General features: G+C 43.2%; 1 protein-coding gene across 1 annotated transcript; it reads left to right on the top strand.

The window, feature by feature from the left end:
* The first annotated feature begins 449 nt into the window (after positions 1-449).
* LOC125310371 (protein phosphatase 1H-like) lies at positions 450-15,515 on the top strand. The gene is made up of 10 exons (XM_048267714.1): positions 450-1,097; positions 4,196-4,364; positions 7,135-7,485; positions 10,615-10,727; positions 11,236-11,320; positions 11,548-11,666; positions 13,481-13,544; positions 13,666-13,773; positions 14,466-14,617; positions 15,311-15,515. The coding sequence occupies exons 1-10, from the start codon at positions 865-867 to the stop codon at positions 15,456-15,458; spliced, it is 1,542 nt and encodes a 513-aa protein (XP_048123671.1). The 5' UTR covers positions 450-864; the 3' UTR covers positions 15,459-15,515.
* The last annotated feature ends 317 nt before the right edge of the window (positions 15,516-15,832 follow it).

The raw sequence follows: 15,832 nt of genomic DNA, 5'->3' as shown, positions 1-15,832 counted from the left end.
ACTCTTCAGTGCCACACAAAAGGGGAGAAATGGACTTTTCAGCATGAGCCTGTCTCTCTCAGCCCCTACAATTATATCACTTCCTCTGCTGTCCACCTGACTGTCTTACATCTACATCTTATTCCCTGTTATATTGTTCTTAACGTATATTTTTTTCTTGTTTGTCGAGCAATTCTATTATGTTACATTCACTATCACCATTGCACACACTCTACCATCTCCCTTGGGATGAATGAAGTATCTATCTATCTATCCATCCTAAGGAATTGGTGTAAATGGAGAACAGAAGGGGCCATACTTTTCCTTGAAGTAGCCTACACGTGTGGTGAGGTTATGAGGCTTTGATGTCAGTCACACTGAATGAACGTCCTTTGAGGTAGGATGCCTTGATGCAAACTATTTAGTTTTCCCTGAAATTCTTGGCTCAGTGTGTGCGCGCGGACGTGTGTGAGGGGGCGCGCGCGCGCACACGAGAGAGAGAGAGATAGAAAGAGAGAGGGAGTCGTTCAGAGCATCTCCATTCTAAAACAAAATATATTCCGCTGCATTTCAATTTTCTCACTAAGTAAATATGTAGGGGTATCTTGTACAGTGTCTCCAGGTGAAGTTACCTTTACCCACAGCTGTCAGACAGAGCTAAAACCGTAGTCCTGAGACCAAATCCTGTCCTTCTGTCACATGACCGCTAATCGTAAGTAAGCATTTCCGCGTTCACGAGATCTCTTGCAGCTACTGAATGAAGCCTTGGACTGGGATTAATTTTTCTGCATCGTGCTGTGGTCCAAACGCATTGCCGAGCTGGGGGGAAATTCGGGGAAGGGAAGCCGTGCAACGCATCGCACGGATACACGGCGCGGTGCCAACATGCTCACACGGGTGAAATCTGCGGTGGCCAATTTTATGGGAGGCATCATGGCTGGTGCTTCCAATGGTGACCACCTCAGTGGCGTAGACCTGCCACTGAAATTCCCTTACATGAGACCAGAGTTTCTTGGGCTGTCACCAGATGAAATAGAGTGCTCCGCAGATCATATCGCTCGTCCCATCCTCATTTTGAAAGAATCTAAAAGATTGCCATGGGCTACCGGTTACGCAGAGTGAGTAGGCTATTCTACGTCCATCTTATACTAAGTGCGATCCGCTATAGCCTACGGCTTCGGAAGCAGACTAACCTAGCTGTAAGATATAACCCATAATGACCTGCCGTTTCAGTTTGCAGCCGACTGTTCAAGTGTTGCATCTGTTTTGCTCAAGTGATTTGTCTTCCCATAATATGCATGCACCAATAATTTATGGAGAGGTGCTATAGGTATCCTGCAAGCATCGCGTGATTCAAAGAAACTGTGGTCCCGTGAGAATCCTGCAGCTGAAGGGAATTATGTTATTTATGGCACCTGTTCCTCAGTGAGTTGTATGCATACAGTCTTGAAAAATTGCTTCTGAGTGCATGTATGTCTACTTGCTGCGCAGTATAGTCAGGATGCTGGCGTTGTTTATGCAAAATTACTGTTTTTGCAATACAGCCTACATGTTGGAGACAATGCCTGATGTGTCAATTACTAATGAACTAAACGACCAAACGCGGGTCATTTCTTTACTGTACTCAAACGTCAGAAATACATTACATTTTATCACCAAGAAGTATGTTATCACTCATCAGAATGGAGAGTTCAAGTCCTTAACATCAACAAGCGTCTGCGTGTGGTTAGTTGCGTCACACAGGGCCTATCCTCCTGTCCTTCTCTTAGGATTTTTTTTGTTTGTCATGCATTTTAAACACAGGGAAAATATAGAATTTAGTGATTACAAGGCTAAAAATGATCAAGTAAGCTTAAACCACGATGCAATGCATGTAGTTGCAGTGCAGTATCTTAGCCTAATCATTATTTAGATTAAGTGATAGTGTAGGCAATAGAGGGAGAGAAATAGTAATCTGTTTGCTCAGTAACTTGTTTTGCTTTTGGCAAAAGGATAAGTGATGCTCCAACCAGTATTTCTCTGTGCAGAAGTGAAGTCACAAGTATGAACTCAGATCATGGGCCCAAAGGAGCAAGCCCAGTATATCAGACTGCTCAGTAATGTAGTAGGGATGAAAACATATGGGATGCAGAATGATGAATAGTCTAATATTCTCAGCCTTGATATCCATACTATAGTAGTAGTATACTGTTTATTTTGTTTGCTGTGCTTGTTACAGTTCATCACACCTTCTCTATACTAAACATAACTATTTACAACTAACACCTTCTTTTAAATGACCGTTAAGCAGGTTGTGTTTTACTGTATGATATAGGCTGACTTCTGATGGCCATTGCTTGCCTTTTCTTTGTCTTCAGATTGTGTTCTTTATGAGAGCACATGTATCATGGTCCTGTTTGTAACTGCACTGTGCTGATTGTTTGACAAACAGACTGCTGTAGGGGGATAATAGGCTCAGTGCTAGCAGACACCCACCGATCCGGACTAAGAATAGACCTGCCACTCTCTCAATTCACTCCGTACATCCATCTGTCACTGATGAAGCTGTTGTCATCAATGACATCATACTTCTGTGGTTTTATTGAAATGAACAAAAAAAAGAGGTTTCTGAAATTCAGTTAGTATCACTTTAAAGCAACACCAAAGAACTTTTCCTCTGTCGCACGCATGCTAATTGTTTACCCAGCACTGGCTTTGAAATAACGATGTCAGACAAGGTAGAATATGTTGCATGATTTTATGAAAGTACGATGTATTGCGACATCAGATGCAAGTCAAATTTGTAGTTTCTTATGTCTCATTCCATCGAACTACAGAACCGCTACCCGATCTGGCAAACTTACATAGTGCGGTTATAGCTGATAGAGGGCCGCGAAGCGAATGCAGAAGTGTTCACCCTGTTACGAGTTGATTAACCACTGAAACAATTTTGGAAACATTATTTTAAGGTACAAAAAACTCTTTGGTGTTGCTTTAACAGTCCTTTAGAAATGTATTACCCTCATGATTCATGATTAGCACTAGTTTAGAAAGATGCCATTTTAGCAGCTTCCAGCAAGAAAATATGACCATATAATCACCACATTTGAACATTGTAAAATGTAAAATTGTTCATTAGAGTTTGTTTGCATTAGTTTTGATTTTATCAGATAACCCAAAAGCCTTCACATGAGTGGATGTGATCAGTCATTGTAATTAACTGACTCTTTCTCACAATGGTACCACATCAAAACAACAAGAATTGACCAAAGTGTCTTGCACTTTGAGAAAAAAAAACTATTTGCAATACAAGTAAACATAAATAAAATGAATAGAGATAATACATGTTGAAACCATAATTAAGAGAAAGCATATCAGAAAATGAAATCCTTTTAGTGAGGGACTAAACAGCTTACAGTTGAGGGATACTACTAGTAAAATGCCATTATTAGACTGAATTAGTCCCCTAACAGAAATAACAGAAGGAAGAGATCCAGTATAATCTCATCTTGGGCAGGTGTGTTTTCATTCACATTGGAATAAACAGGGTGGTGCAGTATAGAGTAGTGTCCTCTGTGTAGAGTTTCCCTGGTTTTGGACAGGACTGTTGCATTCCACTTTGAAAATATCCCTCTATTCTATTTGAAATGCTGCGGTCATGACTCCCACCTGCAAATTCCAGGCAGTGCATGTGAATGGTTCTTATTTGTAGAAGGACTTCTTTATTCTTGAAGGTGAAACGGGTAGATTTTCAAGAAAGGCGCTAGTTACACAGCAGTAATTGGTTGCACAGTAGCTTGTACTGAACCTGTTGCTTTGTTTTTTTACCACTTCAAACAGTTAGGCTGCACAGATCTTCGGTTCTTAGCCCGGCTTAATGCATTTTTGTTGATGTTTTGGTGTTGATCTGATCTGGAGGTTAGCGTTAGGGTTGAGTGCATGCCTGATGTACCGGTATGTCTGTTCTTGCAAGGTAATAAATGTGTTGATTTGTCTGGGTTTGGGTGGTGTTGGTTTGTGATGTGTGTTTGGTGTTTTTCTGAAAACTTTCAGGGGTCCTTGGCTCTTGGTGGGTAGCTAATGTGGCTAGAATGGGATTAGAGTTGTAGGGCTGTGTGTGTGTGTGTGTGTGTGTGTGTGTGTGTGTGTGTGTGTGTGTGTGTGTGTGTGTGTGTATGCACTTGTGTGCGCACATTGTTGTGAGTCATGTTTTTTTGATGTGTGTTTTCTCTTGTAGGGTGATAAATGCAGGGAAGAGCTCTCTTAATGAGGACCAGGCATGCTGCGAGGTGGTGGTGGTGCCGAAGCGCTCAACCGGAGGCTGCTCCACCCCCAGCAGAACCCCGACAGCCAAGAGGAGATCTTCTCTGCCCAGCGGAGAGGGCCTCAGTCTCAGGGAGCAGCCGGTGAGGGAGAACAGGCACACACACACATCCGTTTCAATTAGAACTAATGGGCATTTTCAGACAATGCCAGACAGACACACCATAATGACGTACTTTATGATCTGTGATGAGCTTACAGAGGTTTACAGTCTTGTTGATGTTAGAGCAGAGGTAAATCGGAGGTGCTGGATACACAACCACAAGGATTCTACGTGGTTGCTTAGGATTAGACATTGATTGTTCATACTCGGTTAATGCCATTGTATGGCACCCCACCATTGTTTTCAGGGAAAGGAATTACTGGGTAAAACAGATGTTGCTGCTTAATGCTTCCCGTCATCAGTTCATTTCTTTTTAAATGCTGCTAACTTTCTAACACAGACGTTGACATCTGGTGCAGTGTTGCATTTAATGGAATAAAATTAATGTGTTGCTTCCAGTAAACCAATGCAAATGCAAGTACAAATACAAAAAGAAACTTGTTTAAAAGACAAACATTAAGGAAGCAACAAGTGTTGAAAATAAGTTATATCAACATCTTTTCAGGCCGGAGGACTGGTAGCAATGGTATCTGTATTGGCAGAATACTGTACTTAATTCCAGCACATAGGACATTCCTGTTATCTCCTGTAGCCATAAAGTGCAAAAGCAGTTAGAAGCTTGACCAGAGTGACTTCACAGCTATCGTTATGATGTATGCTATATGTCTTGACCAGGTGGCTTCACAGCTATCGTTATGATGTATGCTATATGTCTTGACCAGGTGGCTTCACAGCTATCGTTATGATGTATGCTATATGTCTTGACCAGGTGGCTTCACAGCTATCGTTATGATGTATGCTATATGTCTTGACCAGGTGGCTTCACAGCTATCGTTATGATGTATGCTATATACAGGGGCAGCCGTGGCCTACTGGTTAGCACTTTAGACTTGTAACCGGAGGGTTGCCGGTTCGAACCCCGACCAGTAGGCAGGGCTAAAGTGCCCTTGAGCAAGGCACCTAACCTTTCACTGCTCCCCGAGCGCCGCTGTTGTTGCAGGCACTGCGCCGGGATTAGTGTGTGCTTCACTTCACTGTGTGTTCACTGTGTGCTGAGTGTGTTTCACTAATTTCACGGATTGGGATAAATGCAGAGACCAAATTTCCCTCACGGGATCAAAAGAGTATATATACTTATATGTCTTGACTAGGTGGCTTCACAGCTATCGTTATGATGTATGTTATATGTCTTGATACACAAAGCTGCAAAATCTTTATTCTGTTTGTCCCTTTAAGTTTTACATGAATAGTATGTTACCTCATCTTCAATTGAGCCAGACGCAGGCCGACAGCCAGATGTTCCTTGTGATTCTCATGAAGGATTGTCATAGGCTTTTGTGACCTTTGATATTTGTTGAGAGGTAGAGGCTACGAAGGAACTGACAGCATGATTTTGGTCTTCGCTGATGACAACTCCCCTGGTATTTCTGGTAGTACTAGTGATAAAATCTACATCTTGTTTTCCTCTCTTTGAGATGAATGAGAGAAACGGTGGAGTAAGCGCTCAAGTGCCCTGTACACCCAGATTGCACAGATGAATGTGCCACTAATGGCCCTTTGTCATTGTGGTATGACTAAAGACTGAAATAAATAGACAGTTGTACAGAAAAATCATAGTCTCTGCCCAGCTCTAGGGAAACTACTTCTAACGTTTAAAACTTAATGTTCCTGCCATTCTTAATATTTATTTAAGACTTGTGACTGATCCCATGGTAATGCAGTCATATTTAAATTAAGAACAGATGTCTAGCATGTCTTGTTGTGAAGATGTGTAGTATTTATCAGTGAGGGAGTGGACTACATTGGTAGCTATAGTATTGATGGGTGAAGCATGGGAATTCTCTAATGGCCACAGTGTGAGCATCTGTGAGGGCAAAAAGACATTTCTGCTCCACTAAATCCATCCAACGCCCTCTGCTTGAAAGTCATGCATTTGTTATCACGCATGACATCACCCTCTGATGTATTGCTCACACATTCATTAAGTCCAGTTTTGTTTAAACAATTCACTGTGTGTCCTACGAAGATGACTGGAACCTTTCCACACTGTTCTGTGCTTAACACAGTTAAGTTAACACAGAGAGCTGAGAGCAAGTCATTATTCTAAGAGCTCTAGCGACCTTCTGGTAACCTTTTGATCTACCCCCTCTTTTATGCCTCTCTCCCCTGCAGACATATTTCCACAGATGCGACCTGACAGAGGGCTTGAACATTACAATAGATCCCTTTATCGCTGATGAAACCTGAAGTGGCAATCTTTTATGCCACTTCATTACTGTCTATGCCACAGATATAGGGAGCCTCATATAAATTGATGTTTATTCAGTTGATCGTCATATGTGTATGATAATCCTCTTATAGATGCCTCTCTACGGACAAACATACGGTTCTCTCTTCCTAATGGATATGTGCCAGCGCTTAGAGGCTCTCCATTAGATGGCACAGATGCTCTTGTCATACTGGAAGCAGCGGTCACCAATCTGCCAATCCAGCACGTTTTCCATACAGATAATTGAATTTGATTGCATGTTGCGTTCCTGCTGATATCTAACGTTTACAGCGGGCTGACTGTGGTGAGGCATCATGCATACATGTTACATAAAACAGCACATATGTGCAGTCAGTTGCCCTTTGCTAATGTGTTATCAGAGAGAGAGAGAGAGAGAGAGAGAGAGAGAGAGGTTTGTGGTGTATAAATAAACCCAGTCATAACGTGTTGTGTCTGTGTGGGTATGTGTGTTTGCCTGCAGGACTCTGAGGGACTGGTGTTTCACTACTGGGGCCTGTTTGATGGACATGCAGGCTCAGGGGCAGCCGTGGTTGCCTCCAGGTTAATGCAGCATCACATTGTGGAGCAGCTGCAAGATGTTTTAGACGTGTTGCGCAACTTCTCTTGCCTACCCCCCACCTGCCTGGGAGAGGAGCCCAACAACCACCCGACGCCAGGGACCAATCGGGCCCTCACACGCGCCGCCTCCCTCAGAGGGGCCGCCGGGGCCCCAGGGTCCCCCTGCACCCCTCCTCCACGCTTCTACACAGAGAAGAAGATCCAGCATGAGAGTCTGGTGGTCGGAGCCCTGGAGAACGCCTTCAAAGAGATGGTAAAGGCAGCTGTCACTCAAGACCTCTTAGTGAGGGTGTGCTCTGGTAACCTCACTCTCCCCAGATTAATTTTGTTCCGCCCTAGCTCCGCCTAGCTCCACTCACATCCATCTGGGATCGGTTCCGTTGAGAGTGATTTCGGCACCAGATTGTATGGTAGAGCCAATCAGGACGCAGGGCGGGAGTTTCATAGATGTAACGTAGCATAGAAGCGACTGTGAGACTGTTCTCAGCGTCACGGGTTGGCTTCGATGTGAGTGGTTGAAGTAGCACGTCAATAGATGACGGACAAGTGGCTTATCCAATCATATACAAAGATTTTTTGATAAGGCCCAGCCTTCTGAAGCACCACTCCAATGAATCGATCCCAGATGGATGAGTGGAGCTAAGCGGAACAAAATTCATCTGGCGAGAGTCAGGTTAATGCTCTGGATGTTCTACAAACATCTTGCCATCTCTGTACAGGTGATGCTGACATCCAGCTCACACAGGCTCCTTTTAGTTTTCTACATGAAGGGGATTTCACAATTTCAAATAGCCAGTCAACAATTAGCCACATGATCAATATGAGCGATTAGAGTAGCCTTTTGTAAAACGAGTGTGATTAAAATGGGAAAAAAGTGAGTCGTTAGCGCTGCCCTTAGGACAATAATGGAACCTTTTTATTGTCCTCATAGGGTCGTGCTGTAGCACCTTTTCAAACCAAACACTGCGTTTCCCACTCCTTTCTCCATAGTTATGTGTAGCACAGCACCTGTATTTCAAGTAGGTGGGCTGCTGATTTCTTCAGTGTATGCTGATGGGTAGTGACAAGGCTTTATTACGACAGATACTCCCTCCTTTAATAATTCCATTTTACTCCTCTGTTGCAGAGGAACAGAAATAGAGCTCCTGTGGTTCTTTGCACTGTGCTTGACATTTGGGTCTCAGGATCTCCCATATTCAGCATCAGTAGCTTGTCATTACCCTGATGTGTCACTGAAACGGTGAGTGCACTCACGTGTGACTGCATCCTGTTTCGTTTTCTGACCTTCCGTTTCCTTAATGCCCTTAATTGCATTACTTCAATCTTCCAGTGAGTTGTGGTCTAAGCCACAGTGTCCATCGGAACTACGGAGTTGCCCTGTACACCTGAAATAATTTCTGATATGACCACTAGATGGTATTGTACAGTATGTTCACATAGTGGTATAATCTAAAAAATACCGGAATGACATATTTACATACATATTTACATAAAATGCAGTATAAAAGCAACAGCACAAGGTGATGGTATCTCATTTGTTCCTTGAGTTATTTCCTTAAAGGCAATGGAAACAACTCTGTATAAATCTTTCAAGTATCTATTGCTAATTTAAGAAAGTTATTCGGAGTGAGAATCACCTGACAGAGTTAAAAGGTGGTCACCAGGCCTGTCCTCATCGGTGATGCTGTATTGGATGGCTGATCAGCAGCCAGGGTAAAAGGTGGGATTGTAGCCCCTCCAACAGCACCTCTGTTCAGACTGTCTGTGTCTGCTCCACTCAGCTCTTTGTCTTCATTGGAGACATCTGAAGTGATCGAGTGGTGGACTGGTGTATGAGGAACGTCCAGCCAGTGGCTGTGTGACTCACTGGACTATTGTGCCTCTGAGAACCCATTCATAGTCTGATAAAGACACTCAATAAACTGATCTTTGTATTTAAGAGGATGAATTGGGTTGATTGTTGGGTATCTAATAGTGTATAAGGTGTGAATCTCTCTGCATGTGACAGAAATGGAAGTGGTTTGTGTGTGTGTAGTTGGATATTGAGTTTAGACCCTATTTATATCCAGGTATCTTTCTTAAATGGATATGTTTCCATCCACATTTTTTTTTTTTTTTGTCCACATGACATATGTAAAAAAAAAAAAATATATCTCCCTAATAATTTAGTGTCAATGATTCCCGGGACACTGAAAGACTGGGGGGCACGAAACTTGTCGGGCATGTAGCCCCACAAGGATGACACAGAACCCTTGTTTTTCATTTTGATCCCTTTGATCATCGTCACCCCACCCACCCCACGCTGGAAACACACACAGAGCAGCACACATACAGTATACACAAAAGCAAACGCACACATGCACACACTCATTTACATACACAAAAGTTGCAAGAGTAGGGGATGGAGTAAGAGAGACAAATTGACAAGCGTGATTTATTATTGCGGAGAGAATGTGCAGAACTGAGCGGCGGTCATATTTTGTACCGCTTTGCAATCGCTTTTACAAATTAAAATCGCTGCATCAGTCGGATACAACGCAGAATATGGGAAGAAGGGGGAAGTAGTCATGCTGGGCACCAAGGCCACTGTTGTGGCCGCCGTGACATTCCAGCCCTGCCCCCTACACACTGGAACACAAACAAAATAATATTGTGACCGTACAGTATGTCCCATTGACATAATTACCATTGTTGCCGTTGCTCTTTTCATGTCGTTGTTTCTAAAGTCTTCATTTGTCTACATGGATCCGAAACCGGCGTTTTACAAAATCTTCACTTAAGAAGGCATTTAAAAAAAAATATCCGTTTGAGCTACAGTACTGTGCTTTTTTACAAGTGGACGAAAGCTCCAAACACTTTGAAAAATGTCCATTGAAAAGAGGACGGCTGTCTAAGTGAAGGGCAGCAGGGGGAGCCACTACACCATACCGTGGTTTTGTACTGTCAAAGATCACATCAACCATCTATCTTTCTCCTGGTCAAACACCCAGGTGGACAGAGCAATAGTTATTGACGTGTTGACTCCTGTGACTTTTGAGTCTTATTGGTAGTGCAATTTCTCCTTCCAAAACTTGGGAGTGTATGGCAACAGAGGAACTGGTGGAGTCCTCTAGAAGGCTTTAGGTTTGCCAGTGTAGAAAACAGATGACCACATAAGTTCAGTGCATATCATAGTCTATATTAATGTGTGTCTGTGCTTGTGTGTATTAATGTGTGTCTGTGCATGTGTGTTTCCAGGGCAGAGACTGCATTTTCATAGAATATTATTAAACTTGAGTCGTTCTAATCATGGGTCTGTGTGTTTCTCCTCACCTTCCTATCTTTGACATTGTGCCTGTATGCATGTACAGTATATGAAGCTGATTGTGATTCTGTGTATTAGGACTCCCAGATTGAGCGGGACAAGGCTGTGTACAACATCACTGGGGGGTGCACTGCCCTGGCTGCGCTATACCTGCTGGGGAAGCTCTACGTGGCTAACGCAGGGGACAGCAGGTAAGATGCCTCTTCAGCGGGTGTATGACAAGGACATCAATAGATTCAGAATGGTCTGATGTCTGCATTTAGCAGGTGCAGTATGTAACTTAACAGTTCTGTTTAAATTAAATGTTTGTGTAACCCAGTATGAGTGTTAATCACTGAATGGGTATGTGAAGCAGGTCATAAAAAGTTATGCTCCAAATATATGCTCAGCCCTCATAACACTTCACTATAACTCCCACTGGGAGGAGGCCATGTGCTGTATATCTGAGCTCATTGGGTGGCTCTGTCAGTGTGCTATTTAAACACATGAAATGAACTGGAGCAGGTCTCTCCCCCAACCAGTGAAATGGGGTCTTGATTACAGTCCACTCCAGGCACCTCCAAATCATCTCTCTGATGTCGCTCTCGTGGGAGAGTTGTCATTGGTGTGAAGCACACAGCGTAGATTTTTTCCCCCCAAAACACTGTTGTGGTTTCTCCGTTCAAGCCTCATTAAAGCGAGCATGTCGTGCCTCCCCAGGGCCATCATTATCAGAAACGGAGAGGTAATCCCCATGTCCACGGAGTTCACCCCAGAGTCAGAGCGACAGAGACTGCAGTTCCTGGTAATTTTATATTATTTATCATTTTATTATTATTATCTTTTTTCTCCCTTGAAATAAGTGGAGAAATTCACTGAAAAGCACTCATCCAGTCATTACTGTTTAAACTCTACAAAGGATCTGTTTTGTTGGAAAATATCCTGGACGTGCCTTCCGCCTGACCTGGCGCGGTGCTTTAGATCTTGCTTGTGTTTGATGTTTTCTGCCATCTCCCCTCCACTCTCTTGTAGGGCTTCATGCAGCCTCACCTGCTGGGAGGGGAGTTCACACACTTGGAGTTCCCTAGACGAGTGCAGAGGAAAGAGGTGGGGAAGAGGATGCTCTACAGAGACTTCACCATGAATGGCTGGTGAGTGACATGCTGATTACTGTGGCCTCCCCCTACAAAACACTATGAGCCTGATCAGGTGTGTAGGTGGAGCAATGCAGGAGAATACTGACTGCGTGGAGAGGACTAGTTAAGGGCATGACCAGACACCAGTTGAAGTTCACAGATTAATTGGTGATGTTGGGTAACTTTTATTTGTGTTCTCTAAACATCGGATAAGATAAGCAAAGGAACATGGACAATTCGTATCTGTATTCTGAGATACATTGGCAATGGCCAAAATAATTTTGGGTGTGGATGTTTCAAAATCACCACTATTTAGGCTTGATCAGCAGTGAGTCTGTTCAGGGCGTTGATGGTGTTTTTATGGAATAGTACAACCACCTGTACTTGCTGTGTGTTAGTCCATGACCTTGGGGGCATTTGCTCCACATGTTGAGGTCTGCATGAGCAGTGAAGGCAGGGAAGGGAGGGAGGTGCAGATGCAAGGCCATCTCCAAGATTCCGAACTCCATCCAACATGTCATATGTAAATGTAATGTAAATGTAAATCAGGTTTCTCAGCCAAGTATACTTTGTGTATACAAGGAATTTGGTCTCTGCATTCATCCCATCTGTGAATTAGTGAACACACAGAGCACACCCGGAGCAGTGAGCTGCCTTGCTACAGCGGCGCTCGGGGAGCAGTGAGGGGTTAGGTGCCTTGCTCAAGGGCACTTCAGCCGTGCCTACTGGTAGGGGATTCAACCGGCAACCCTCCGGTTACAAGCCCGAAGCCCTAACCCGTAGGCCACGACTGCCCCAAAATATGTTATGTTGCTCACACAACCACAGATACACACAAGGACATACAACACACATACGCTCTCTCTCTCTCTCTCTGACACACACACACACACACACACACACACACACACACACACACACACACAGTGACAGCTCTCTCACGCACTAATGCGTGTCCTTGGGACGGGCAAAGAGGGCTAAAGTCCAAGCACTTAGCATTCATGTCTCACCCGGGCAGAGGAGAGGCGCAGCAGGGTGATGGGAAGGACACCGGTTGGGGTGATTACAGTAGTACTCCTAGAAAATACTGACCGGCACCACAAACCTAGAGAGGCTTCTGTCCTGGGAGACAATATGTAGAGACAGGGAAATCATTAAATAGTACAGGAATGTTTCAAATATACAGTGTAGATAAAAGAAGTTAACAGTAAATAAAGCTAAAATAAATAATGCAAATCAAACAATAAATAAAAACAATTTAGTGTCTAAGAGATGCTGTTAAGATGCTGAGATGCTGGAGATTTGCATTGGGCAGGAATTCAGTTTACAGTAGACCTACTTTGGACAGGAATTATGTACTTTGTACTAATACATCTTCAAACCCTAAAATAAGGAAAGGCAAGGCACACCTTAAATATCTCTGTATGCTTCTGTTTAGATCCTTTGTAAAATGGTTCTCATATCAGACCATGGTTGACTTGGTCAGTGTTAAATATTTCATAAATCACTCTCTGCATAGCACTCCAGGGAGCTCACAGGAGAAAGTGGGCCTTTTGTTCTCACTTTCATTTTCCCAACATGAAAGAGATCTTATTAGCATATACGGCTTGTCAGTTTATGTTTCAGGCCCTCGAAAGGACAACTCATTTGTCATCTGAATAATGTGGCTGATCCTTCAGTTTCTGATACTAGAATAACTAGAATAACTAGAATACTAGAATTTTTCTACCCATTCCAGCAAAATCAAAAGTGCTTACCTAAACTCATTTTATTAAAACTTTATCTCCTATGTCCAGAATCAGACCACATTATTTGTTTTCTTTATTTAGGGCATATAAAACCGTTGACGATGATGACCTGAAGTTTCCTTTAATATATGGAGAAGGAAAGAAGGTAAGAAGTGATTGTGTGGAGTGAGACATGATGTTCATAAAGTTGACTTCAAAAGACAGTCAAGAAATACAATGTAATACCACGTGAGCCTTTAGCAGCGCTAACAGTGTTTTTATCCTAGGCACGGGTGATGGCTACTATTGGAGTGACTCGGGGCCTTGGTGACCATGACCTTAAAGTGCACGATTCAAACATTTATATCAAACCCTTTCTCTCCTGCTGTCCCGAGGTGAGATACATTTCACAGGAAAGAGAAAAGGAGTGTTGCAGCTCTAGTTATTTTGTTTTATTGTAGTTTTACACAATGAAAGTAAACATTGAAAGTGCTAGCAGAAGCCCATCATGAGTCTTTTTCTATCCACACTGAATCTGTTCGCCATTGTCAGAAAACTCATGCCCACCTGGCTGTCAGTTTCAAAGACTTCATATCTCTCAGCCTTCATCTTCAAGGTGTCTGATCTTTTTTTTCTGAACTCTCTTGATCTTTAATTCACTACACATTGAGTTCAGCCGAAGTTCAGGAAGCTGCAGACTTCATTGATTTCCTCTGTTCACATATTTGACTTCATATGTGCTGTATCTCATGCCCCTACCTACTTGCGTGGAAACAGGAAATACAACAATAAAATAGAAAATCCAGAAGAAAAAAAAAAGAATCCAGATATTTTTTGTTAATGTGTATGTTTGTGGACACTTAAGTTGGCTCAGTGTGGGTCTCCTCTTGTGATAACCTGTCTCACTTGAAAGTTAAAACGTTGGTTTCCATAGCAATGACATATCTCAAGTTGAATGACAGTGAAAAGCAGGTCAGTCAATGCCCATGCATTTCCAGTGATTTGTAAGGTTTGATTCCTATATTCCCAGAAAGCCTATTAACGAAATATGGTGCTGTCACTGACCATATGAAATGTTTATTTTCAGGTGAAAGTGTACAATCTAACCCAGTACGAGCACGGGGCAGATGATGTACTAGTTATGGGAACAGACGGCCTCTGGGATGTCCTGTCTAATGAGGAAGTAGCTGAAGCAGTCACATCTTTCCTGGTCAACTGTGACCCTGATGACTTACACAGGCAAGATTGTGTGCGTGTGTGTGTGCATGTGTGTGTGCGCATGTGTATGTGTGTGCGTGTTTATGCGTGTTTGTGCGCACGCTTATATATTTACTTTCTCAATGGCTTTCAAACTCTACACAGGTGGCACGGATAAAAAGGAGATAACTTTGATAACGTTCTGATGTTTGGCAGCATCATGCTGAGAAGGCTGTTCTTACATCTCCATGGTATTTTCGAGCATAAATGTATACTAGAATCAAGACCCCACTGTTAACAAGATGCTTATATTTTGCTGGAAAATTACAAAATATTGGTCAGTTTAATTTTGCAGATTTGTGCGTAATTCAATGGTTAGTTTTCATTGCAGTGGCATAGCTTCAAGTAACATTGTGATGGAAACGTGTGTACACATTTTGCAGCCTATTGAATACTAAATGAGTTCAGATGCACAGTGCTGCAGTACAGTGGTTAATCTAGTGTTGTCAGTAGCCAAAAAAAGCAATGACAAGATAAACAAGTCATAATAATCAGGGATTATGTTGTTTTGTGGGCCTACATGTACAGTACATCTATTAACTATAGCAAACTATGTCCAGGGATCTGCCAATGAGAACAGTTGATTCAAAACAAACTAGGGTGAGTTTTCTGCTTGCAATGATTGATTAAAGGCCCCTTTGGAACCTAAACGTGTCTGTTGCTGCTGATAAACAGGTACACCATGGCCTCCCAGGACCTGGTCATGCGTGCCCGAGGAGTGCTGAGGGACCGAGGCTGGAGGATCAGCAATGACCGGCTGGGCTCTGGAGACGACATCTCTGTCTACATCATCCCTTTGATGTATGGTAACCGCCAACCCTAGAACAAGACCCCTCCGACAGACAGAGGGTTCCTACTGCACCCCCCCCCCCTTCCTCCTGCCCCCCTCCCCCTCCTCCTGCCCCCCTCCCCCTCTCCCTCAGTGTGGTTCATCTCGTGTCCTTGCCACTGAGGCTCCTTGCCCTTGTCCCATCGTGTGCTTCCCTCTGGAGTCTCTTCCTGTGTGATGAACTGTTACCAATGACAGGCACTTTGTATTTTACTCAACTATGTTTGTCATGTGAGCCCCGACTACTGACTGACCACTGACTATGTGCTTTGACACAGAATGGCCTTTTAAGGTTATATAATGTCCCTCGCAGAACTTCTTCCAGCTTCCCTGAACATGCTGAGTGTAAGTGCAGGTTCTATTCTGTA

Source organism: Alosa alosa, chromosome 17 (assembly GCF_017589495.1).
Source record: "Alosa alosa isolate M-15738 ecotype Scorff River chromosome 17, AALO_Geno_1.1, whole genome shotgun sequence".
NCBI lineage: Eukaryota > Metazoa > Chordata > Actinopteri > Clupeiformes > Clupeidae > Alosa > Alosa alosa.
This window is presented reverse-complemented; position numbering and strand designations above follow the sequence as displayed.

Coding starts and splice junctions, on each gene's coding strand:
- LOC125310371 (XM_048267714.1), top strand. CDS start 865: ATGCTCACACGGGTGAAATCTGCGGTGGCCAATTTTATGGGAGGCATC. Junction 4,365..7,134: donor TCAGTCTCAGGGAGCAGCCG/GTGAGGGAGAAC, acceptor GTTTGCCTGCAG/GACTCTGAGGGACTGGTGTT. Junction 7,486..10,614: donor AGAACGCCTTCAAAGAGATG/GTAAAGGCAGCT, acceptor TCTGTGTATTAG/GACTCCCAGATTGAGCGGGA.